The following is a 25,830-nucleotide window of genomic DNA, read 5'->3' on the forward strand; positions in this document are numbered from 1 at the left end:
GTGGTCAGTGGCTCCCTGAGCTTTAACTCAATCAGTGGATTCCTCTGGAGCATCTTTGACTCCAAGAACTCTGCTACTTGTATTACATTGATATAGTTTATACCAAGACAAATCTCCTAATTTGTTGTTTAGACATGGCATCTCTGATGTGAACCATAGCTTTCTGAGTATTTCTCAATATTTCCTGACTCCTGCTGGTCCTGCATTTTTGGCAGCCTGACTGAAAGTCTTTTTGGATGACAGTTTGATTTTTTGGTTTCAGTTTAATGTCAGACATTTTTCACTGCTTCCCTCAGCCTGTCTACCAGGGGGGAGTCTAAGTGGTACTTACTTATACACGCGCATGCGCGCGCACACACACACACACACACACACACACACACACACACACACACTGATACATGGTGAAACAACCTCTTAACACATTATTAAGTGTTCCAACTGACTTTCGTAAAAATATTCCTCTCCACTACTTCATGGCGTTCATGGGAAGCGAAGAGTTGCTGAGGGGAAATCTATAAAATTTAAGTGCCGTGAAAAGTTCACGGTACATTTTGAGGGCTGGGTCACAGAGCAGATACCAGGGAGATGAAACATTTATCTGCTGCGATAGTTCGCTCCTCGCAGAATGTGCTTTTTGGCTGTAGATCCCAATTTTTTCTTAAAACTGAATGGACTTGCCCAGCCAGGTCAGTGTAATGACAGAGTGCTGTGCCACAAGTCTCATATATTACATAGCGTTTTAAGTGCCTCGCAACACCGTTTTCTCCACCGCTGCCCTCACAAACCTGCCTATTATGTCGCTGTTGTTTCACCTATTTTACCACAGCTCGTTCATCATACCAGAGAAAGCAGCTGAGAAGTTTAAGTTGATTTTCTCCCCTTATAATTTACCCTGTCAGATGTTTTGTAAAAAGAAGAAAAAAAGAAGATGTTATTTACTTCTCCTGTTGACCATTAGTTTCCCTTTCACCCCAGTGGGAATGTTTTTTCTCCTATTTGGAGGGTGATGAAATGTCCTTAACCCGACCGCCTGGATAATGTCACATCGAAGGCTTGATGAAAACCTGGAAGTAAACAAGCTAACAGCAGCCAAGTCATCTTAGTTTGGGAGTATCGCATTGTTTTGTCTGGGTCAACACATCTGTTTTCCAAAATGTCTGACACACATTTTTGCTCCGAGATGAAAGCTATCACAAAGTCATATCATATTTTCATTTTAGCTGAAATTATTAATTCCGCCGGTTCATTAAAACGGTCGGAGGGATCCTTTCAAGGACGCCCTCAAAGGGTTCAGGCGGAGGTTTTACACGCAGGCACACACATTATCGTACTTAAATTCACATGCAAACACATCAAGATTCCTTTTTTCAGCGCGTCCCCTCTTGTTTCAGCTCAGGCCAAAATTGTCCGTTATGAAAAGAGACGCAAACAAGAGAGACTTACCTCCATCAAGGAACTGTGTATTAATCACGTCCAAACACCCTGAAACATTCTTCCCCTCCAATGTTGGCAGGCTACTAGTTTGAGGTTGGAATTCTTTCCATCAGGTTATTGACATCAACCCTTTTTCCCATCTTATAAACAGATGAAATCTCTCTCCCAGAGTTTCAAATGGTTGCTTTTAAAGACACATGTAGACACAAGTGTTTTCGTGAAGGATATTGGAACAGCTCTCCCAGGATGATCACCATGCAAACCTTTGGCAGCCGCGGAATATCAGCCGGTGACGCTAACATGAATCCTTCCCTGACTAGACTCAGATCGGAGGGAAGAAGACCACTCTCCTCATCCCCAAGCTGACCCCTGATACCGAATACGCCATCAGTGTGGTGGCCGTCTATGCAGGAGGAGTCAGCGGAGAGCTGAACGGACTCGGCAAGACCAGTAAGTTCATTTCACTTTTGTGATTGGTTGCTCTCGCTTGATGTGAGCTCCTTGTCATTTATTGTTTTTTTCAAAGATATTTAATAAAGAAAGGGCAAACTTAAGACTTTTACTGTTCATGGAAGCCAAATGTCCAGGTTACGGGGGGGGGGGGGTGGTGGTATCATGTTTCTGTTCAAGTTTGCACAACTCTGCATCTTTGCAAATTGTTTTGAGATAAATTGGAATGGAAATTTTAAATGGAATAATTCTGATTCAATTTGTCAAAGTATTGTGATGTAGGTATTGTCAGACTCCCAAGGAAGTACACAGCAAGTTGTATTTTTAGCTCTGTTTCGAAATTTTCATTCCTTGCGGAGTATTGTAGTATTCATCCTGTGCTATCGTACTGCTGTATACCGTGATCGCACGGTATCCTGATGCGTATCGTGATGTAGCCACCTCTTTTTCTAGCGGCCACAAAGGCTGGAAAATAAAGGTGGAAGTTGAAAGTTTTATGAAGTTTATCTCCTCTGTGTTTTTAGGTTGGAATGAGACGAATATCTACAGTTGCTATGACAACGTGCATGATCAGCATGACCTCAAAATGATGCGATGCTAAGTGTGTCATATTTTTATGTACTCTAGAGCCTTTGGGTGGTGTCAGGAACCTGCAGGTCACTGACCCCACCACCAGTACCCTGAACGTCCAGTGGGAGCCCGCTGAGGGCAACGTGCGTCAGTACAGGATCTTCTACGTCCCTGCAGCTGGAGGAGATGAAGAGATGGTAAGCTGAAGAATCCCCGCTGAGCAACCGTCCACCGAGCAGGACTCAACCTGACGGGTTTCCCCTCCTTCAGGTGCAGGTATCCGGCAGCACATTAAACACCGTGCTGAAGAACCTCCAGTCTGACACCGTCTACACCGTCACCGTGGTTCCTGTCTACCCCGCTGGAGAGGGACAACGCATGTCAGAGAACGGCAAAACATGTAAGCCTCGCTTGAAAAGTAGTTTAATAAGGTAACGCGCTCAGAAAAATCACTACAGGCGGTGGGAGTTTCAAGGGTTGTCCCTGCAGGGAACTTGAAACGCTGTGATTACATCCTTGGACGGCAGTTCTGTGTGTTTAGAGAAGACCATGACTGAGAAAGACATACTGCATGACGGCGCTGGGATTGGCCTGGAATCCATTCATGTCAGTCCAGGATGAACTTACTGGCCTTAGCTGTTGGCGGGATGTTAGCGGATGTCAGAAACCTTCAATAACTCAGGCAGTTAGAACGGATCCCTTGTATAATAACGTTTTGGCCAAGCTGGAATACCGTTCACATCTCTAGAGGTGAATGAGTCAGTGAACACTCTACATGTAAAAACTCAACATAAGCATCAGTGTTAAGCTCAGTCAGCTTCGCTGGACGTCATTTAATCACAGATTTTCCAGTTTCTCCCGCAAACCACCGACCTCTGCTTGGGAGTGAGTCAGCATTTAGCGGGGTGATTGCGTAGGAAGGAATTCCTCCTTGTTGGCAGCATCACAATGGTGTCTCCTCTCTCTTTACCGTAATATTGTCCATTTATAGGTTGGAATGTGGGGTGGCGGTCAGGATAATGGCGGGGCTAGGGGAATTGAGGGAGGGGGGTACACTGAGTAATTGGCTCTCCTTTGGGAAAAACGGAACAGAAGGGTGGTATAAATGAATGGGGAGCTTTATATGTTTTATGACTGAGGTCACGCTCCATGCCTGCTGTTGTTACCCCCATTTTCCTTTCTTAAGCAATTTGGCTTTCGCGTACTCAAACCAGGACGCCGTATCAAATCAGAGGTGCAGAATATAATTTTGCCAGGAAGGATCTTTTTTATTTTTATTGTGCTTTAAAATTCAAAGCAGCTAAAGGCGAACAGCATTTGAATCTTTGAAGGTACGGAAGCTCTCTGGCTGTGTTTGTTTTTCCTCCCGCATTTATGGGGTTATAATGGCGAGACGCACAAAAGCTCCAAACATCTGCTCTGGTTTTTAAGAACTTCACACGGAGCTGCATCTACGCCTTGTATCCTTTTCACGAACCTTTAGGGCACTGACAGGATGTGTCCTGTTGATAGCAGTATTGTTAAAACCGTGTCTTAAACTTGTATCAGCTGGTTGTAGGACCGTATTCTTGATATTTTACTGAAACCTTCTCAGTCTTCTGCACCACACATTCGCTTTTAGACTGGCGTGAGTCTGCTGGTGATAGAAATATGAGCATGGGTGCGTGCGTATGTTTGTGTGCTGTTATTATAAGAGCTTTCAGCTTCTCATTTTCCGACCTCTGACCACGTTTATGTACACGACCTAAACAACCTGTCTGTTTCTTGTGTTTTATGTCATTCTCTCCTCCATCTATCTTTCCGATCTGCACAAACCACTTACCTCGCTGACCTCTGACCTGACCTTGTCATCACTCTTCACTTTTTGGCCATTCGTCCTCTCATCACGCTTGACTTTTTTTGGGGGGGCTTTACCCTCCTCTGACCTTTCACTTCCATCTCTCTCTTTCGCCCTCTCTCTCGCCCCCCCCCCCCCCTCTTCTACTTGCTCTTCCTCGCTGCCTCTACAGTGGAGCGTCGCCCTGTCAGGAACATCCAGGTTTTCAACCCTTCCACCAACACTCTGAATGTTCGCTGGGAGGCTGCCACAGGTCCGGTTCTGCAGTACCGGGTGGTCTATGCTCCTCTGACTGGCGCCAGACCCTCTGAATCAGTGAGTTTTCATCCAGCGAGCACTTAACGTATACAGAAGAAAGAACATTTACTGTATATCACCTCAAGCTCATGCGCTCTACACACAGACAGTAAGCCCAGCACATCTGGGTTTAGGTGCAAGCACATGTGGCTCCGGCAACAACTGACAGCATTTACAGTATCGCATGTGCCAGGAGGAATGTACCAGCCTCACCCTGATCTGTTTAAACACGAAGCTGCTCACCAAATGTTTGTTTGTATCCGTGCAGATCGAAGCCCAAACTCCGTTAATTAACAAACATTCTTTAATTGCATTTCTCTATACATGTGTGACATCTGGAGCCAGAGTGCCCACATCTCCCTGTGGAAATGATGTCTGGGCTGCCTAAAGAATACCTTTGAAGTTTTACTTGCCGTTGCACCATTAGCGCTCCCTCTCTGTGCCTTTCTCTCTCCCTCTCTGTGCTATCTGCCAGATAGGATGCACCATCCAGCTGGCACGCTAGAAATGCACACTTTGTGTGTTTGCACATTTCTGGCGAGTTCAGACTTTCCTCGATGCCATGCAGCTGTGTCAATGTTGGATAACGTTAGCTGTGATATCACACTTGCTCACACCTGAATACATTCTTGACCAGGAGCGATGGGAGGACATTACAAATGATACAACACACAGAGTCTCCATAACCACTGACAAGTGTACGTATTTCCAGAGGGGGAGGGGGAGGGGGAGGAGGAAGGCCCTATGTAATCAGCTGTCTTCACTGTCAGACTGCGTTAAACGGCAATCCTTGTCCTTAACCCCCCCACCACCAACACACCTCAGAACATCAAACGCATATTTGTCTCTTCCTTTCACTCAGTGCTGACAGCAAAGGGAGAGGAGGAAAGGGAGGTGTTTGGCGGAATGTACAGCACAAGCAGCTGTGGGAGCACGGGGGGGGGGGGTGTCTTTTCGTCATGTCTGTGCGCTCCTACAGAATGAGTCCATCAAAAGTAAACACAGACCTGCTGATTTGGTTGGGACTGGTTTCGTGCAGCGCAGAAACTCAGGGAAACATGACATGTTTGGTGTCTTCATGCAGACTTTGGTACCAGGGTCCACCACCACGGCTCTGCTGCAGAACCTGATCCCCGACACCGACTACAACGTTGGAGTCGTTGCCCTGTACAGTGACGGCGAAGGACCCACTATTTCTGATGCCGGCAAAACCCGTAAGAACTTGGACTGGATGGTATTGGAGCGCAATGCTGAAAAGAAAATATGATGCCACTGAGAGATTGAGTTGAACATCGTGTAGAGATATTTCAGTAATTAAAAACAAGCCTAAGCTGGTATTAACCTTTCAACAGCACCTTAGCCTGTACAGAGCAACCCAGAGTGCTCTGGAGAAATACAATTAAATAAGACAAGTAAAAACATGAACCCAGCGGCACCTTAGAGACGTAAAGATGTTTGGAAACCGCAGCAAAACAAACACTTGTTTCTCAACTTTTCCTTTGGTAGTTCCCCGCGGTGGCCCGAGGAACATGCGTGTGTACGATCCCACCACCACCACTCTTTCCGTGAGTTGGGAACACGCCCAGGGACCTGTCACACAGTACCGCATCACCTATGCCCCGACCACAGGAGACCCCATCGAGGAATATGTAAGCATGCGAGCCATTCCACAGCTCTTTACTTTTCAGTAAACTACCCATCCTTCAAGTCATCCTCCATGCTAGCTGCTCACTGATCAGGTTGTGGCATGCTTTGTAGACTACAGTTCCTGGGAACAGGAACAACGTGGTCCTGCAGAACCTTGATCCAGACACCCCTTACAATATCAAAGTGACAGCGATCTACGCTGATGGTCCAGGAGGAGAGCTGGACGGAAACGGACGCACAGGTACACACTCCTCTGGCTCCCAGATCTGTTCAGCTGAAGCAGAGAGCATTTAAGGACATGAGACACACACAAGTGGATATTATGCAGACACACACGTTCAGTCCCCCGAGTGTGGAATTCACTGCAGAAACTCGGAATAGAATCATCCATTGATTGGGATCCTGAATCATTTATCTACAAAAAAAAAGGAATATGTGAAATTCTTCACTTTTTCTCACTGGCCAAAACACAGAGAGCTTTTTCTTTCCTTCTTTCTTTTGGCCAGAGCGTTATGAACTGGCTGTTTTCCAGTCAGGGAGCTCTTGCAGTGCCGGCCAGAGTCTTGCCTAATTTTGCCTTTCAAACAAAAGGAACCATATTTCATGTCGTAATTTCTCTCAGCTCCTTGAGGCAGCTTCATCTTTTTTCTTTTTTCATATATTTCTGCTGTAATTGAAGAGACAATGAGCAAAGTGATATTATGAAGTAATTACCGTGAGATACATCCGACGCCATCTGGTTGCAACCAAGCCACGCCTGTGTTGACTATCCTGTCTTGTTTCCAACAGTGGGTATGCTTGGACCCAGGAACCTACGTGTTTCTGACGAGTGGTACACCCGCTTCAGGGTATCCTGGGACCCCGCCCCCTCCAGGGTTAACGGCTATAAGCTCATCTACTCACCTGAGGGTATGTCTTTGTGCAGACAGGGTGTTGTTGTTTTTTCCATGACAACATTTATTTTGCATAGTTTATGTTTGTTTGTTTTTTTAATGTTTGGTCTCAGGCACCGATGAGTCGCTGGAGGTGAACGTTGGAGATGTAACCACACACCAGCTGAACAACCTGAAACCTGGAACCACCTACGACCTGAAGGTGCTGGCAGAATACAGCACAGGCTACAGCGCACCTCTCATTGGCCAAGGCACAACACGTACGTCGATTATTCTATTTATCGACTGACAGGTTTATCACCACAAAATTAAAAATGATTATCCGAGTTTAAACTCGTCCATGGTTACGAGCTGATTTATTGTTACTTATAAAAATGAAAATATTGCTTCATTGTAGTGTACCTGAACGTGACGGATTTGACCACCTACAACGTTGGCTATGACTCCTTCTGCATCCGATGGGCTCCTCACAGAGCCGCCACCTCCTACAGGCTCAAAGTCAATCCTGTTGACCGTGAGTGCATTAACTCGTTTCTTCCAAAAAAAACTAACAACAAAGAAATATCCTGAAAATATTTCCTGTTACCTGACTTCTTCTTTTCCCTCCTTTTTTTCCCACCTCTTCAGCCTCCAAGAAGGGAGCTCAGGAGATCACAGTCAGAGGATCAGAGAGTAGTTACTGCTTTGATGGCTTGACCCCTGACACTCTCTACACTGCAACTGTGTTCACCCAAACCCCCAACCTAGAGGGACCTGGCGTCAGTGTCAAGGAGCGCACATGTAAGATCACCTCCTCTACACCTGTTCATGTATGTTATGAAAGTTTTCTTCCACAGTTGCGCGAAACAACCAGCAAACTTTGGCAAAACCTAGTTTTTGTACATCCGGAGATTAAACGCTGACAACTCGATTGAAAGGCAGCATGTAAGACCACTCAGTCCCTGCAATGAGGAACCGGAGCAGACGACAAATTTCCTCTTATTAGGCTACTTCTGTTTTCAAGTGATCAGAATAGCAAGAGGTGGGGGGTTGCAGCAGCCTGTTAGCTTTGCACCGCTGCTCCCCTGATCCCCGTCCTACATCGCTTCTCTTTGGGTTCCGTCTGCTACCTGGAGCTCAACACTTGCTTCACACTACGGGGCCTGCTGGACCGAAGCCTCAGGGCCAGAACTGAGCAGACAGCCCGTCGCCCGCTTAAATAAAATCATTGATTTTCTAAAGGGAATCCAAACGAGTGGAAAGAACTGAAACATTTGTGTTTGAAAGTTCGCAGGACGACTGTGCTAATGTGAGTCAGCTGACATTTTTCTGAAGATTGACGTGTCATGACTTTCATTATCATGACAGCTGAAAGACACGCCCCCTTACGAGCGAACCAGTTGTCAAAGTAATTGAGACCAGGTCACTCACGCCCCCCCCTCCCACCCGATGATGTAACATAGGAGAGTTTGTGTAATAATTTCTGAAGAGCAGCATCCAATGGCACAGCTTGATCACTCAGCTACTGAAGAACAAACATGTTGCTGGCCCGACTAGTTCATCCAAATAGCCCCTCAAGTATGTCACTCCTGATTGTTTACACGTGTCCCTGTTTTCTTCCAAAGTGGTCAAACCCACAGAAAAGCCGACGGAGCCCCCCACCCCTCCTCCCCCGGCAACAGTCCCCCCTGCGCTGGACGGTGAGGAAACCTGTGACATTGTGCATGATTAGTGAAATACTTCGGCTGTGATTAAACACGAGTTTGTGCTGCAGTTTGCAAAGGTGCCAAAGCCGACCTTGTCTTCCTTATTGATGGTTCCTGGAGTATCGGTGACGATAGCTTCCACAAGGTCATCCAGTTTGTCAAGAGCATGACTGGAGCCTTTGAGGTCATCAGCCCCACTGGGATGCAGGTCAGCGTGGCGTTGGGATCCGTGTCTTTCTGAAATTGCGAGGTGTTCATAATGTTTTGTTGATAGTCGGTTGTCTTGTCTTTGCACAGGTTTCATTCGTGCAGTACAGCGACGACGCCAAAACTGAGTTCAAGCTGAACACCTACCACGACAAGGGCATCGTGATATCAGCTCTGCAGAACGTCCGCTACAGAGGAGGAAACACCAAGACAGGTGCAGCTGAGAGAAAAATCCCGACTGGAACCGCCAAACTCTTCAGATTTGATGACCTGTCACCTTCATTCTTCCTCCAGGCATCGCTCTGAAGCACGTCTATGAGAAGGTCTTCACCTCGGACAGTGGCATGAGGAGGAACGTCCCGAAGGTTCTGGTGGTGGTCACCGATGGACGGTCCCAGGATGAGGTCAAGAAGAACGCTGAAAAACTGCAGCATTCTGGTACGTTTGCAGCTGTTAATCACTCTCATGTGTTTTTTGGTGTACATTGTGTGGACAGTACAACTGTACGGCAGTAGTGGAGCTGTTTTGAATTATCCAAATCCGCTTTTGCTCCCAAATTTTGATTTTCTCCATCAGCGCCACCATTTCTGGCTGATTTATTAAATTCTTAATAATCCCTGCAGTGATGAAACTGCCTGTGGTTTTTGGAAGCAATACAATGGTCTTTGTCTTCTGTATGTTTTACCCCCTACAGGCTACAGTGTATTTGTGGTTGGCGTGGCTGATGTGGATATGTCAGAGCTGAGAGCAATCGGCAGCAAGCCCAGCGAAAGGCATGTGTTCGTGGTCGATGATTACGACGCTTTCGACAAGATCCAGGACAACCTGATCACTTTCATCTGTGAAACAGCCACTTCCAGTAAGACTGAGCTCTTCTAGCTCTCCCTATTTAAAACTCTGTCAAAGTTTAGACCGTCTGCACTCTCAGAGGAGAGCGTTTCTCGACGAGTGCACCTGCAGAGGTAGCAGGAAGCTCACTCCTCAACTGATCCTCCGCCAGAGGAAATGTATAACAGAGATGAATCGCATTCTTTACAACTTAATCTCTTTTCCAACTTCTCATAACACTTTGTCTTGTTTTAGCTTGTCCTCTGATCTACATCAATGGATTCACCACGCCTGGTAAGCACACAGCATCACTATGGACACACACACACAGACTCACTCCTACAGAGCTGGTTGGCAGTAATTACACACAATCATTATATACTATTAACATTTCCATTTTTCGCCTTCAGGGTTCAGGATGCTGGAAGCCTTCAACATAACGGATCGCACATTCGCCGGCATGAACGGTGTCTCCATGGAGCCCGGCTCCTTCAACAGCTACATCGCCTACAGGCTGCACAAGGATGCCTTCCTGAACCAGCCCACCAAGTAAGAGCTGAGTAGCGTCTGGGTCCCGACCCACTGGCTTTATCACCTGCACGCTGTAATGCTGCCTAGCCTGCAGTCATTGCTCATAATGATGCTCAATAGCTCTGTTGTCAAAGGGATTTTCCTTGTGCCCTTTGGCAATAAGCCCGAAAATCCCTGGAACAGGTTCTCATCAACCCTGAGTCAAGAGCTTTGTCTCGTTATTGGCCTCATTAAAGTGGTGTTAGTCAATTGCAGAACTCCTCAAGTACTCCGCAAAGTATACTTTTTTAATCTGTTTATAATTATGCATATTTTGTGTGCATGGACAGAGCTATTAACTTAATGCGCACAAGTGGAAACACTTCAAATTGCAGCGATGGAGAGAGAGAGAGAGAGAGAGAGAGACGGCGAAAATACTTTCAATATGTGAGCAATTTCTACGAGGCCAGAGGGGAAACTGGCAATCAAGACTATGATGCTGTGTCGGTGTAGAAAGGGTTAACCGTCTTGAATCCCTAGTACGTTGATATTCTGCCAGTGTAGCGAGGGCACACTTCTGACTCATGACTCATGACATGTCCTCAACACCAACAGGGAGATCCACCCAGAGGGTCTTCCCCCATCTTACACCATCATCATGCTCTTCCGCCTCCTGCCCGACACAACCACCGAACCTTTTGATATCTGGCAGATCGCAGACAAAAACAACAACCCCGAGGTCGGGGTCTCCATCAACCGTAAGTTGATCCACAGCTGTGCGTTGCTTTCCTTTGTTCTTCCTCTTTCCAACTCATTTACCAAGAGGCAAAGTCCATTCGTCAGATGAGTTGGTGTGCAACCGAAATAAACCCAGTATAAAGCACATAAGTCACACCGGTCAGTTTATTTTTAATTCCATGTGTGTTAAACGCGTGCAAGTCATTACAAGCGTGGCTCAAATCCCTGAATGTTCTACAGCCATATGTTCTCCATAGTGCTGTCTGTGCTTCGCGTGCCACCGCATTGTAGCACATCCGTGGCCGTGGATTCATCCAAGGTCCCTCTCTTTTCAGCTTCCAGCAAAACAATCACATTCTACAACAAGGACACTCGAGGAGAGATCCAGAGAGCCACATTTAATGAGGAACAAGTGAAGCGGGTTTTCCATGGAAGCTTCCACAAGGTAAACATGGCGAGGAGGACTAGCGTGTGCACCGCACAGTCGGTTATTAATTTAGTGGTCACCTGTGGGTTGATTATCCTTTTACGACACGTATTCGGTGTTTTAATTTCCTTTTTTATTCTCCTTTCAAGTCATTTATATGTCTCTTTGGGGCTTTTACACATCATTTCATTTGCAATGTATGTGTATCACGTTACCCGAAGCTTCCTGCCATCCATCTTATAGCCTGATGTATTCTTTTGGAATTTGGTCAGTTAATTTAATAAATGAGCTGTGGAGGTTGTAAATTAATTTAAAGAGAAATGCTGAAACCTCAGTGCTCCGTCATAATGTGCAAACTGCTGCAGCTAACCATGGAGGTCTGACCACATCAAGGCTGGAGTTGTTAGGAGAATTCCAAACCGATCAGCTCCCAACTGTCCTGCCAGCCAGGAAACTGAATGGGTTTTTTTATTTTTGCTTTATCTTGGCATGCAGTGTTTCAGTAATATATTCTTAAGTCTGGACATTTTTCACTAAGTAAGACCTAAAACTTGACGATGTTGTCTGGATGATTTATTTTCTGGACTCTGGAAACCAATCCATGTCATCATCCACCATGTTTTTCATGTCATAAATCTAAGAGGGTGCTTATTAGGACAGACGTCGTGAACGGGAACTAGACGTCTACCGATGTGTCAAAAAAACTCTCATCTAATTTGAATTTAAAAAAAAGGAAAGAAAAAGAAGAAGTAATTGCCCAGAGTGGCATTAGTCTTATTTAACATCTTTGTTCTTTCCTCAGAGTTCCATTAGTTCCACATGCCATGCTGATAGCCGTGATAAACAGCATTTGTGTAGCACCTCTTGAGGTAACAGCAGGAGGCGAAAGGAGACATCACATACCGTCACATCCAACTCAAAGCAGCAGCGACTATAAAACATGTCCACCGTGATCGGGTGTAGAGAGGAGAACAATGAAGGGTAGTATATTTTCAAACTGGCTTGAAATAACTGATGATGCCAGATTCAGTCCTGGAGGGAAAAATTCTGGTTCCAATGTACTCAGTCACGTCCAATTGCTTTTGAATTTGGACAGCGAGACCCCTATTTCATCTACAGGTTTTTCCTGAGATTATCAAAATGAATGACTCCTTTTCAGTGCAACAATTATCAAAGCCCCCCCCCCTTTTCTTGATAAATCTCGGGATTACTTGATCTGAGTAACCGATATGATCCCAGCCTCCAGATCAGAGCTGAAAATGGTTTGTAATTTAGCATCGGCTAATTATGGGTAGCTTCAGGAACGACTCAGGAAAATGCTGCGTCAGGAAATAGTTCAGAATGACATCATCGCTGTTCTAGTTGGACACTAATCATTTTTGTGTGTGTGTTCCGTCTGTGGCTGTGAAAGGAGCCTGTAGTTTGAATGTACACTGGGTGGCTAGCTTGCGGTGCAGCAGTTGCTGTTCCATGAACTGAGGAGTCTGCAGCGGTCTACCTAGCTGCTTATTTACTGGTCTGCTGACAAAGTGCCACCGCTGACATGTTGTCAGTGGTTTCCCAACACTTTGTCCACTGCTGTTACCTCAGCCTGTGTGTGTGTGTGTGTGTGTGTGTGTGTGTGTGTGTTTATGAATGTGTGTGCGCGTGTGTCTGCTAAATGAGTCTGCTGACCCTCCACTGTATCTTATTGCAACAGTTAAGTTCGATACTGATTGTCTGCTGTTTTGAATCACTCTTCAGTCCGTCTTTTTTACTCCTGACCTTGATGCACGCACGCCTCTAAGAGTTCTATCCAAACACACATTTACTTCCTATTTCAATCCAACATTTTGTCAACCTCTGGAAATCGTCTTGCTTTGCTGAACTTAAGTCATGACTCTCGATGCGAGCTGACTGTCTGATGCTCTCTAGTATCTCAGTACTCGATGCCCTCCGTGTGCTCTGCACCGCGGCCCTGGGTCAGGGAGTGCTTGCAAATTTTGTCTAAGGTTGTGGTCTGCCGCGAGTTGAACATGTGGGAAAGCTCTCAAAAATGACTTGAGCAGATGCTAGCCACTCACTAGCCCGCTGGGGAACCCCGTTACTCCCACACTCACGGGGTGGAAGTCCATAGAGGGAGCGTTCCTGTTAATCCGAGTGAAGAGGACATTTTCCATGAGTCACACAGGCTACTCATGAGTTCACGGTTACATCGGAGTGTGTATGTTGGTGTGAACATTTTGATTTTTTTTGCTTCACTGCACTTGAACACACAACTATTGTTCCTCGAGAAGAGAAGAAGACACTTATTTCCAGTTTCCTCGATAAGCAGCCTTAATGAACCAAGAAACCTCGCATAAATACAGGACGTTTTGCCAAAGAAAACCTCTTTTTTTGCTCTCTCTCCTCTTGCATGTGAACAGATCTGATCAGTTCTGACACTGTTTGTGCTAAAAATCTAATGGAGATTTTGTCCTGGTTTTATATTTCCACAAACTCTTAATAAAAACTAACATATTCTTGGATCCGTTTGGCGAGAGAAACACCTGCTCATTAGAACCTGCACAAAAAAAAAAAAAAAATGAGGGCCATTAACTCCTCAAGGTTCAGGATCGGACAAAGCCAAGATCAATACGGTCTCATCTGATAGAAATCAGGGAAATATGTTGGAGTGGAGATGGTGTCAGGCTGAAATCGTACCATATGTACCCTGACGGTCGAGTGTTGACACAGCGAAACCCCGCTGAGTTAACAACGGGGTGAAAATGTTTCTGTCAACACTTGGCTGCCGTAGGATTTCATCCACCGGAGGGTCACTAGAATGCTAGTTGACTCGAGACCTCATTTTCCAGTGACTTGAGTGTTTTTAGTGTGTTTACATATTGGTTAGTGAGGTAATATATACATACATTATGTGCCATCCCACTATATCATCCAGAGTTGTTTTGGTTAGCCCTCTACGGTGTCGTGTAGCCCTGCCAGAATCCTGGGATAAACGACACCCATCTCCCCTTGTGGTCGCTAGATAGTTTGTTCTGTTGCCAAGGAAGTCGACTGTAATTTTGTGATTGGTTGCCAAGAATTATGGCCTAGTCTGTGGTTGGTTTGGCTTCGTAAAAAGAAGTGGAAGCTTGCTTTTTCTGACATAAAGAAAGCTTGTCTGACTGTCGAGCAGAGGGAAAATTTGCATCGGTGGAGGGAAAGTGGAGTTCTTTGGATGGCACACCGCAAACGACATCAAGATGTCGAGTGGGGGGTTCGCCGGACAGGAACCTTGAAAAAAATAAAATAAAATCGGAGGCTTTGTCATTGTGCGTTGTTGTACAGTCAAAAGCTTTGATGCTTCAAGGAAATGGCCAGCTGTTCTATATTTCCTTCCTTTTGTGGTGCGTTCATCTGCAGAGTCATCAAACAGTAGTCACATGCCAAATCAGTAACCACACTGGGGAATAATCAGCGTTGATAATTAACACAAAGACTAAACAATCTTTGAATCTAGCAATTATGTGAAACCTAGACTCAGCATCTTTCTAAGCTCCAGACAGCACAGTTTAGAAAGGTTTCGTGAGGTTTCTACCCTCATGGTTTCACTCTTAAATAATTTCCCTTCTCTTTTAAAGGGCAATCATACCCCGTCCAAATTCAAATGAATTCCAAACCCAGTTCCAGCACTTAGTTCTTCCTGCCAAGTAAACAAGTTGCAACAAAATTGGCTGCTGCGGCGTTTTAAGAGGACAAGAATGGTTTGTTAATTGTGCCGTCTGTCCATCGTCTTCCTCCTGCAGCTCCACATCAGCATCTCTCCAGAGAAGGTCAAGCTGAACTTGGACTGCCAGGAGGTGGCAGAGAAGCCCATCAAGGAGGCCAGCAACATCTCGCTGGAGGGCTCCGAAGTGCTTGGCAAGATGGTCAAGTCTGGAGGCGGAAGGAGGCAGTCTGCAACAGTGAGTTAAAAAAAAAAGAACTTGTTAAAAGGTTTGGAAAAACACATTTGGAAGAGTATCTCACCTCTTTCCGATGAACGAATACCTAGGAACCCTCCTGTGTGTCGTTGCACCATTAAATCTGACTGTTTGAAGGAAGACAGCTTGTATCTTTCCTGGTCTCACAGGGGCTCATATTTGTCGTTTTCAACAATGTGAATTTTCATGATAAATGGGAACTTTTGGTAACACCCCTCAATTTTTCCACCCCCTCTCTCTGTTGTACAGTTCCAGCTCCAAATGTTTGATATCATCTGCAGCTTGAGCTGGGTCAGCCGAGACAAATGCTGCGACCTTCCATCCACAGTAAGAACAACGACATTTTACAATCATGTGACTTACGGCGTTTGGTGGAAGGGGGGCAAGCCAAAGTATTTGGATTTATACTTTTATGAAGGACCGACGGCAATCATTATTTTTAACTAGAAAGAGTAGTAAGAGGCACTTTGTGACTATAAATACTGCATGTATGCGTACTTCCTCCAGGCTTTACCGTCGCGTCTACAGATGCTGCTTTAGTCATTAAGCAGAATGAAAGACTAGACTGCTGTTCAAAAAGAAATTGCCTCTGTTGAACTGAACAAGACCTTGAGTCCTGTGTTAATCGGACTGTTTCCAGTACATCATGAAAAATAGCTCCTCTAGATCAGCCGACCACAATCACTCCGCACTGTACTTCAGTATGGTGACTACCGGATGCATGCACATTTAACCAATTATGTTTCATGTAGAATTTGCATCAGATATTAATACATCATGTCAGTTACTGCAGAGTTATATAACTCATCTCTCTCCAAAAAATCTGGACAAGCTTTGCAGCTGCCACTGAGTATTTGGTCCTAAAGCCCCATACTGACTCTGTTGATTCCAGTCGCATGTCAGTGAGAGCCACTGTTCCATCCGGCCGCCTGAAACTGTCTCTTCCCCTTAAACTCCAACCATGGCTGGAGCCGCGTTCTGCCAGGATACTGTCACAGACTGACGCTTTATATTTTATACATGCTAAGATCCATCAGTGGGTGTGAAAGGTGATTAGACTGTTTCTCTTTTCTAATTCCTGCATCTCATTTCTCTCATTTCCAGAGGGATGAGGCCAAGTGCCCGTCCCTTCCCCACTCCTGCACATGCACGCAGGACAGCATCGGCCCTCAGGGGCCTCCCGGACCTTTGGTAAGACCTCCTCTTGCATCTGATAAAAAGCTTTCCTCAGAAGTCAAACATGATGAAAATGCCATACATGCTAATGATAGCACAACTAAAAAGAGCTGCTTGACATTTGCCTGCTATTCAGTTTGATCTTAGCTAGACTGAGGATGTCCCCCTGCTTCAGGAGTGCTATTTTCTTTTCCCTCGGAGAGAGGAGTTGAGGATGAGACCAGTGGCATGCAATGAAACGTGGGCTTTGGGGGGGGGGGGGGGGGGGGTGTCAAAAGATAAATGCCTGTTGGAAAAACAACAGTGAAAGTCTTAAAGTGAAGTCTGGAATATGTGTGCTTGGTAACCTCACTCAGCCCCGGTGAGGATTTTCGCATGGCTTTGGGTTTTTTAGGGCTTTTGGAATCTGCTCCTGCTGTTTAACTCGCTGTGTTTCTTCCTCCTCTCTTTTCCAGGGTAGCCCAGGTTCTAAGGGACCACGAGGAGATAGAGGAGATCCAGGCAAATCTGTGAGTAGGCCAGAGCTTCTCTTTGAGAATGTTCTAAATTGTGTTTTTACAGGCTTACATTTCTAAAGTGCTTCTGCTGCCAGCTGAGCGTGGTGACATTAATGTAAAATCCACAGATAATGAAGGTCACATTCTCATCGCTGTGGTTTTCCAGACACTCGTACTGCTGTGCAGCAACAATACGTTCACTTACGCCATCACACAAGCTCAACACATCTGAATTCAGTATATTTTTCCTCAACTTTAACAGGGGCCCCTTCCCACAAGAGTCCTTTGTCTCTATTTATTGAGTCTGATTTAGGTTTTGTTGGATCTCTGTTGTCTTCTTGTGTAGGGTGCAATGGGTCCACGCGGTGAGGCAGGCCCTGCAGGCCCGATGGGACCACCAGGTCCTCAAGGCCCCAACGGACTCTCTCTACCTGGAGAACCTGTAAGTTCAGCTACACTTAAAATGAGAGAGGTTGGAATTTGTCACCAGTATCAGTGGAAGGGAGAGTTTAGTCTGTGTGATAGACACGATCACTTATGACTAGTGTGGTGTGTGTGGGTGTGAGAGAGCGAGAGAACACTGTAGGATGGCTGGAATGTTCTCTGAGAGGGATTTACAACTAAAGTCAAAACATATTAGTCATTAGAGCTTTCATATTTCTCGTCAGGCAGCAAGCCTGTTTTTTTTTTTATTTTCTTACCTGCAGATGCTCTTGTCAAAACATGAAATCAGTCACAGACTAAAGGGATAAAACAACAAAGCAGTAAAGCTTGTCTTTCTCTCCTCCTCCTCCTCCTCCAGGGTCGTCAGGGACCAAAGGGAGATGCTGGAGACCCAGGCCTGCCGGGGCAGCGCGTAAGTATCCACCCCCCCCTCACACAGTTTGTGGTCTATTGAGAGGAAACAGGAGACTATCCATAGAGAGACGTGTTGCTACTGGAGCCTGCATTCAGTCCACACAGCAAGATAGAAACCACACTCAGAATGGGAGGTTTAACATGCCATCCTCAGGGACACCCGCACTCTCAGATCAGCTCCATGATTGACAAACGGTAGGCCAGTGATGCAGTTAAATTATTATAGACTCATGTTACCAGAGGGGAAATAGGGAATGGAACATATTCTTCCACGGTATTGTAATTGAAGATGATCCTGACTTGGTAGAAACTTTGTGTCTGTTTAAACTTTGAGGGTCTTTGACTGACAGTCAATAGGGAGTGAAGTTTTACCTTCACAGCGAGACTTCAGTCCAAAGATGGAAGTTTAGATCGAAAACTAAATACATTTTACATTCTTCATTTCATTCATCCAGAGGTCACTCAGCTTTCCCAACTTTCGGGAGATTTTTAGCAGCCTTGACATGATTCATTTACTCAGTAAAGCTAATAATAACAGCCATGTCAATGTACATTTCATGTAGCTATCATGTGTCAACTGATGGAGCGTTTTGAGAAGAAAAATCGTGTATTAACTTTGGCTAAATAACTAGGAAACTGCAGGATTTTGTTTCTTTAGAGTTTGGTCCAAAAAATGCATTAGGGAGCAGCATAGATGTGTCTTTCCTGATCATTAGTGTTTAAGTGTGTCTGGTTTTTCCCAGGGTTCTCCTGGACAACGTGGTCCTCTGGGTCCCGTTGGACCAAGCGGAGCGCGGGTAAGATCCACCTCCATGTCTGCTTGGTGCAAACGCTCCCTTTTAGACATGCATCCAACACCTAATGATGTTATATGTTACATATCACACTTGTGTCAGCTGAAATATTTGAAAATACGGTTTGAAAAGACGGACTGTAACCGAAGTGACACCGGTGGAAATGGTTGGAACCCATTTGTGTGTTTCTACGCAGGGGCCACCAGGAAAGGAGGGACCATCTGGACCTAGAGGCCCACCAGGGCCAATGGTGAGTGAGTTTCACTAGAAAAGAATTAAATAAATATTCCTTCGAGTATTTTTTATAGATACAGATGTATCTGAAACAATTACTGGCTCCTCAGTTGCACTCTGCTGGAACGGCACATAAAAAGCAGACTGTCCTCTCACGTCCCCTCCGCTGCTGCGATGATGGTGCATGCATCTCATTTTGTGTCTTCTGTGGTTTGGGGAAGTCTGAATCTACTTAATCCAGCCATGATGCCAACAGGCAGCATGCCAGTATGGACTCCACATTCATTATACCATCTCTGCTCCTCCAAGAGCTGTTAGCAGCGCTGGTGTTTGTGACTGAGTGTGTTTCCATCTCCTCTCTGGTGTTCTTGGCAGCGTTTGCTTCGTGCCCCCTTTGCAGATGTCAGAACTCAAAACTTTGGTCCAGACTTAAATCTTGTTACACAACAGGGAGCATGTGGTAAAGGCTGTGATTATGTTTATTGTGAATTAACTCGACTTAACGTTAATCTGTGTTTTCCAGGGAAGCCCTGGAAATCCAGGTGTTCCTGGAATTACTGGAAAACCAGGAAAACCAGGCGATCCAGGAAACCCTGTACGTACTGATTAACAATGGAGCGTGTTGGGAAGGTTTTTGTCAGGTGAACGAGTGTGTCACCTGGTGTGTGTTCAAACCTGTCGTTCTTCTCATTAACAGGGACCTGTCGGCCTCAAAGGAGAGAAAGGAGAGAGGGTAGGTTTCATCATCTCGAAATATGATTAGAATTCTGGCTCAGATAAGAAATTAATGAATCTCTCTGTCTCCAGGGAGATTTTGCATCCCAGGGCATGATGCGTTCAATTGCAAGACAAGTTTGTGAACAGCTTGTGAACAGTGAGTGCAACTCTCAGTCCGTAGGGTATTTTAGACGCTCCAGCAGAAATAAATCATGCCGCTGATTTGTTCTTTGTTCCAGGTCAGATGAGCAGAATTGACATGATGCTCAACCAGATTCCTTCTGGATACCGTAGCAACTCTCCAGGACCAGCTGGCCCACCTGGACCACCTGGTGAACCGGGGACCAGAGGAGAGCCTGGACAAAGTGGTCGTTCCGGTTTCCCGGGAACCCCTGGTTTACCTGGAAGTCAAGGAGAGAGAGGTAGTTTAACAGATTTAGAGAACTTCTAGCTGAGATATAATTAGCCAATGTTGAACCATGAAATAGACTGTAGCAATGAATGACATCACAACACTGTCTTGGGTCATCCGTTATATGTCGTGTATCGTCTCACACTCATTCAGGCTGTACGTGGCCATTTCCTGTTTTGTTGTGAGTGTTTTCCTCATGTTTCTTGGTCGTCGCAGGTTTGCCAGGAGAGAAGGGAGAGAGAGGCTCTCCAGGTACTGGCATCCGTGGACAAAGAGGTGCAAATGGGCCACCAGGTAACATCATTATTCTGGTTCTAGCATGAGAACGCCCATTAACTGTTGACTCTTCCATCCCAATGAGGCAAGAAACATAAGCATCCAGGTTTTTCTGGTAAACATTCAGCAGCTGCAGACGGGCTGCTGGTCTCCCACTGTTGTCGTGCTACTTTATCTTAAAACCAGATTTCACAGCTTTTTCATTTGTTTTGAGGAACTCGCTAAGACACAGATTAGCCCCGTTTGTCCAATTAAAACCACATTCCTGCACATTTACCCACAATATCTGTGTTCCAGGCACCTTCATTCGGGCAGCTGCACTGCATAAATGTTTGGCTGGAGCCCAACATATTCCCAAGTCTTGCTTTTAGGATTTATGTACATTGAGCTTCTCCAAACATGGTGAACATTTGAAATATTACACAGTAAATGGAATGCATGTGCATAAACGCATAAATTCATACTTTACAGTGAGTGAAGCTCACCATTCAGTTCTAGAAATCAGGGATTTAGCTGCAGCCGATATCAAACATGTAATTTTTAATAAGGAGATGTTTTTTTTCTCTGGGGAAGCAGCAGGACTCCTTTATTTAGCCACTACTGATGCGACTGTTTCTGTGAATGAAGTGAGAAACAACCAGTGGGAGGAAGTCCACGCTGATGACTCACTCCAGTGTGTGTGTGTGTGTATGTGTGTGCGTGCATGTGTGTGTGTGAGAGAGAGAGAATCAGATTGTTGTACAATGAGCGTTCTTTGGTGGGTTCATTGACAACACATGGGCTCACTTAAGGGAGAGAAAAGAGAGAGGGGGGAAAATTCCATCCCGAGTTTTCACTGTCTAGACAGATGGGGCTGGGGGAGAAGGGAGGAGGTGTGGTGGTGGTGGGTGGGGGTTTACTCCACACAGCTCTAGACCCCATTTTTTTGGTCAAGCTTTTTAATTGAGCCATTGAAAAATGTAAATTACACTGCTGCAGTAACCCCAACCATTTCCACTGAAGATTCAAGAGTGATGTCAAAGGGTTTCGCGCTGACCCCCCGATTCCCACCCTGCTTTTCTCACTGGTCCTCTCTCTCTCCTCCCTCAGGGCCACCAGGGGAGTCGAGAACGGGACCCCCTGGTCCTTCTGGCTCCACCGGGGCTCGTGGCCCTCCAGGTCGTCAGGGTAACGCTGGGGTGAGGGGACCACCAGGACCCCCTGGATACTGCGACTCCTCTCAGTGTGTGGGCATTCCTTACAATGGACAAGGATACACAGGTAGACTGAACACCACCTAAGATCTGCATGAACCACATTAGAGAAGCAAACTACTTACATGCAACTCCTCTTCTTCCTTTGAAAAACGTATGGAGGTATTAAGGAGCAAAGAGCACCTGCGAGGAAGCTGACTGACCATTTACTAAGCTCCTCCCCCCCTTAGTTACTGTCGCTACACATGCAGTTTGCCATGATTTGCCTTTGCAGCTGCATCTTAAAACAGTGACTCCAGGCGACGCTTTTGGACTCCTGCAGAAGGAAGCTAGCATTAGCTCCATGAGTTGGTTGGAAATTGTCTGCAGCTGACTTCCTAATCGTTCATGCCGCCCCGTTTTAAAATCAGAATCTTGTGTTTGGAAGATGCACTTGATGGCTGTTTCCTGTGTATATCAGACTAATGGACTGAGGCTGAAGCTGCTGGATGAAGACATGGAATAAAAGTAGCAACATCGCAGCAGCACAGAGATAGCGAGACAAGCCGGTGATGGAAACTATTCCAACATATCCAACTGAGCACTTGGATAAGCAAGAATTTGAAATAAAAGTTGGTCTTATAGGATGACCAGCAACTAACTTTTTGGGAAAACCTAACCTAACACCATGTTAACCGTTAAAGCCTCCATTTTCACTCTTGTATTTTTACCTTCTGGGAAAGCGGAACCCTCCAAACTCCACGTGCATTGAGTGTGCACGTGTAGAGGGAAGAGTTTAGTAACTGAGCAGCTGGGACTCCCTCCTGATACCTGCATACGTTTGTGGTACAGTTTTAAATCTGGCATGTAAAGCATTCTAGCTAGTTGTGTATGATTTCTTGCATTGAATATTAAAAAAAGAAAATGCTAATAACTTTGTTCAACAGAAACCAAACTCACACCTTCTTTGCACTGTTATTTTCAGGTTTGGCATAGTAAACGTTCTAAGTCATCTCTGCAGCTTTACACTTTGAAGTCCTGTTTCTGAGATGCTTGCCCTTTTGCTTTGGGGCATGTAAGGATAATCACCATGGACATAATTAATGAACATTAAGACAAACAAGAAAAAAAAAGATAAAAAAAGATTAAAAAAAAAAAACAGAACGGAGCGGACTGGCACTAATATCATCTCGCAGCTACAAGCTACAGTGATGGCAACCTGCTGGCCTGTTTGCATCTTGAACAACAAACCGCTGAGGAAAACAAACAAACAAACAAACAAACAAACTGAGACAGAGCATTTCTACCAAGGAAGGAGCATGTACAAACCCTGCCCAACACAGCTACTAACAAAGAGGATTTCATACCTGAAAACAACGTTAATGTAGAGGTGATACGTGTAAATAAAACTAATTTTTGTGCCTTGTAAATGATGTATGAATCCGGACATTTTGCTAAAAAAAACAAAAGAGCTTGTGCCTCATAACCCTCTGCTTACTTACCACCAGCATAACCTCTGTTTACAAAGTGACTTCACCTGCTCTGGCCCAGACTCAAGCATGTTCCATTTGTACTTTAATCATCATATTTTTTTCTTTTCTTATTTTATTTTATTTTTTGGTGTATGTTGGCCAAAATGGTGCTAAATGTCGCTCTCCTGCCATGTGTCTTTTTTTTTTTTTTTTTTGTAGTATCATCTGGTTATTTTACTACGTTTTATTATCCGATAGCTTGTTGGAGTTTTATGTAAATGTCATGACAGCATTTTGAAAGTTTTTCAGTCAGCTTTTTTTAATTTTTATTTTATATAATTATATATGTGTATGTTTCATCCATTCAGAGCGAGAAAGTCCTTTCTGTTAAAAAAAAAAGAAAAGAAAAGAAAGTCTGACACAGGGCATTTTTTAGGAAGTCCATAGTGCAATAGCATTCATTTAATTTTGTTTTTTCTTTGCATGTGAAATATTGTAAGAAGGAAAGCTTTTTTTTTTGATTGGCCATCCCAAATATGTTCTAGCCAACCGCTACCAGCCTGAACCGGAGGTAGCGTCTTTACCTGTGGAGCCAGCTGGAGAGTTTGAGACAATACAATCACCCGGTTACACACGAAACCAACGAGGAAAGAGATCACTACCACGAGACAAAACAGAAACGCTAGCGTCATAGCTGCGGCGAGGAGCTCTCAGAAATAGCCTCCGCGATCGCTCGCGCGAGGACGAAGTCAGAACAAAACGGATGTGGGTTTGATACCCCTGGTTATATTGAACATATATATATTTTTGACATGAGAAGTTTTTAGCAATACAAGCTTACATGTTCGTTCATCACAAACTTGTGTGCTTGCTCAATGTTCCTTTAAGTGTCTGCTTGTAATATAACTGCAAGTGTTTATCGGATTCCCAATGTCGAATGCACTAATCATGTGAGAAATAAGCTGGGAGAACAACAACTACAGAACGTGTGTTTTCAGACATTTTCAGACTAGCCGTGTTTAAGCCTGCAAAGCTGTTTCAGGTACATGAGGAAGATCATGAATTCGACCCCTTCGATGTTTGTCCAGCGCGATGTTTTATCAGGCCTGTAAACCAAATAAGAATTCGACCAAATCTTTTTTTTTTTTTCTAAACAAATGTTGTTGTTTTTTTGTTTTGTTTTTTTCCAAATGTGGAATTGCATGTTTGTGTTGTATATTTACTGAGAATTTCTAAGTCAGAATATAGTTTGTTTTCTATCAATGCAGTTGGATTTGGTTGCAAGACTATGGACATAGAATTGCTTTTCTCATGTTTTAACTGCACATTTTGTGAATTCCACACAGCCTTATTTTCTTATTTATTTCTGAAACAGAAGAGGCATTTTTCAATAAAACTACTGAAAATGAAGCTTTGTTTCTTCTTTCCAGTTATTTTGGTCTTTTGTTTAGAGTTAGTTTGGACAGCAGCTAATTACCTCCAGTGATGATTATTTTATTCTACATTCCTTTTCGAGACACAGATTTGGCTGAGTGTCCCAACCTGTTCCTCCCACCGTTATGCCTCGAGGAATAAACTCTGAAATAGGAATCTTTATTTATTTTGACAGCCAAAGATATTTTCAGCCATCCAGGATGTCAGTTCGTGTCACGGCAACAGGAAAGGAGAGGAGGGAGAGGGAAAACAAATAGTCCGCAATACCTAACTTTTCCAACATGTGTGCTAATTCAGTCTCTTTCATGGCTGTTGTTCTGTCAGATTTTAATGATTATGCACATATTTCCATGAGGGAACCATGCAAATAAGATGGGGAAGATACCAACCTTGGAAAAACTCACACTTTCCAGCCATTTCAGCACATCTATTGGTGAAATGTGAGCCGCATGAGGTAATGTACAAACGACACCATTTGTATTCTATCACGATGAAGGCAAAGGGAGTTCTGCGTAAATGCCAAGAGATAAAAACTGGAGGCAGAGGTATTAAGGTCTAGATCACCTCCTCCAGCTTGCATGGAGGGACGTCTCATCATGAATGCCTTGGCTTTATTTCCCAAAGTGCACATGTAGGTTATGAGGCACCTTTGCAAAAAAAAAAAAAGCCCTCCAGTCTAGGAAACTCAAACAGGTTTTATAGACACCGATCTCTCATGAGAGCTGGGAGCGCAGGTACAGTACGAGTGTCTGAGCAGCTGGTTCATGTTAGTCAGAGCGAGACCAGGAGAATCTGGGAAAACACTTCACGTACAGTAAAGAGCTCAGAAACACCGACTGCCTGCTAAATCTCCATCCAGCAGTACATTGTCGCACACGGGACGCCGTAAAATTTCAAATCTCACTTCCGGCCATTAAAAAAGAACAAACCCCCCCCCCCCCAAAACAAAGCATTAACACATGGGATGACAGCAGAGATGAAGGACTGACAGAGTTAACCACGAAAACACGAATCTGCACTTTATTATATGGAGAGTACAACCGTTGTGGCGTATGACGTAGAAGTACAACAGGGTACAACTTTCCCTCCCTCTGCTGTCTGCTGATCTCCAATTCAAGAAATTTTGCACAACATTGTCAGACGATAACCATAAAACAATCATTTTCACTCCACTGTACAAGACCCAACACAATCCACGCCAAGAATCCTTGACAGAACCCTATCACATTGTAGTTTTGCCCTTTTTAAACAGAAACAGAATCTGATGTTGATTATTGACCCAAAAATGTTGTACTATTAAAAATATTTAATCAAGAGG

General features: G+C 44.7%; 1 protein-coding gene across 4 annotated transcripts in view; it reads left to right on the forward strand.

The window, feature by feature from the left end:
* col12a1a (collagen, type XII, alpha 1a) overlaps window positions 1-24,499 on the forward strand; it is a 52,573-nt gene extending 28,074 nt beyond the window's left edge. For 3 of the 4 annotated variants that reach the window (XM_086183711.1, XM_086183709.1, XM_086183712.1), the window contains 35 exons: window positions 1,758-1,887; window positions 2,515-2,654; window positions 2,728-2,857; window positions 4,467-4,609; window positions 5,676-5,805; window positions 6,098-6,240; window positions 6,350-6,479; window positions 7,028-7,147; window positions 7,245-7,391; window positions 7,529-7,645; window positions 7,759-7,911; window positions 8,736-8,810; window positions 8,885-9,024; window positions 9,114-9,237; window positions 9,318-9,461; window positions 9,718-9,882; window positions 10,107-10,145; window positions 10,262-10,400; window positions 10,977-11,119; window positions 11,435-11,544; window positions 15,294-15,452; window positions 15,720-15,797; window positions 16,575-16,661; window positions 17,102-17,155; window positions 17,490-17,585; window positions 17,946-17,999; window positions 18,745-18,798; window positions 18,992-19,045; window positions 19,553-19,624; window positions 19,727-19,762; window positions 19,837-19,903; window positions 19,986-20,168; window positions 20,375-20,452; window positions 21,524-21,694; window positions 23,624-24,499. In XM_086183711.1, coding sequence (XP_086039837.1) covers window positions 1,758-1,887; window positions 2,515-2,654; window positions 2,728-2,857; window positions 4,467-4,609; window positions 5,676-5,805; window positions 6,098-6,240; window positions 6,350-6,479; window positions 7,028-7,147; window positions 7,245-7,391; window positions 7,529-7,645; window positions 7,759-7,911; window positions 8,736-8,810; window positions 8,885-9,024; window positions 9,114-9,237; window positions 9,318-9,461; window positions 9,718-9,882; window positions 10,107-10,145; window positions 10,262-10,400; window positions 10,977-11,119; window positions 11,435-11,544; window positions 15,294-15,452; window positions 15,720-15,797; window positions 16,575-16,661; window positions 17,102-17,155; window positions 17,490-17,585; window positions 17,946-17,999; window positions 18,745-18,798; window positions 18,992-19,045; window positions 19,553-19,624; window positions 19,727-19,762; window positions 19,837-19,903; window positions 19,986-20,168; window positions 20,375-20,452; window positions 21,524-21,694; window positions 23,624-23,772 — 3,954 coding nt within the window. In that variant the 3' untranslated portion in view covers window positions 23,773-24,499. Of the gene's footprint in view, window positions 1-1,757; window positions 1,888-2,514; window positions 2,655-2,727; window positions 2,858-4,466; window positions 4,610-5,675; window positions 5,806-6,097; window positions 6,241-6,349; window positions 6,480-7,027; window positions 7,148-7,244; window positions 7,392-7,528; window positions 7,646-7,758; window positions 7,912-8,735; window positions 8,811-8,884; window positions 9,025-9,113; window positions 9,238-9,317; window positions 9,462-9,717; window positions 9,883-10,106; window positions 10,146-10,261; window positions 10,401-10,976; window positions 11,120-11,434; window positions 11,545-15,293; window positions 15,453-15,719; window positions 15,798-16,574; window positions 16,662-17,101; window positions 17,156-17,489; window positions 17,586-17,945; window positions 18,000-18,744; window positions 18,799-18,991; window positions 19,046-19,552; window positions 19,625-19,726; window positions 19,763-19,836; window positions 19,904-19,985; window positions 20,169-20,374; window positions 20,453-21,523; window positions 21,695-22,591 lie in introns of all 4 variants that reach the window. The other variant, XM_086183713.1, reaches the window with a different exon arrangement.
* Window positions 24,500-25,830: the final 1,331 nt, after the last annotated feature.

Source organism: Aulostomus chinensis, chromosome 17, assembly GCF_037954235.1.
Source record: "Aulostomus chinensis isolate RoL2024-O1b breed Wild chromosome 17, RoL_Achi_v1.0, whole genome shotgun sequence".
NCBI lineage: Eukaryota > Metazoa > Chordata > Actinopteri > Syngnathiformes > Aulostomidae > Aulostomus > Aulostomus chinensis.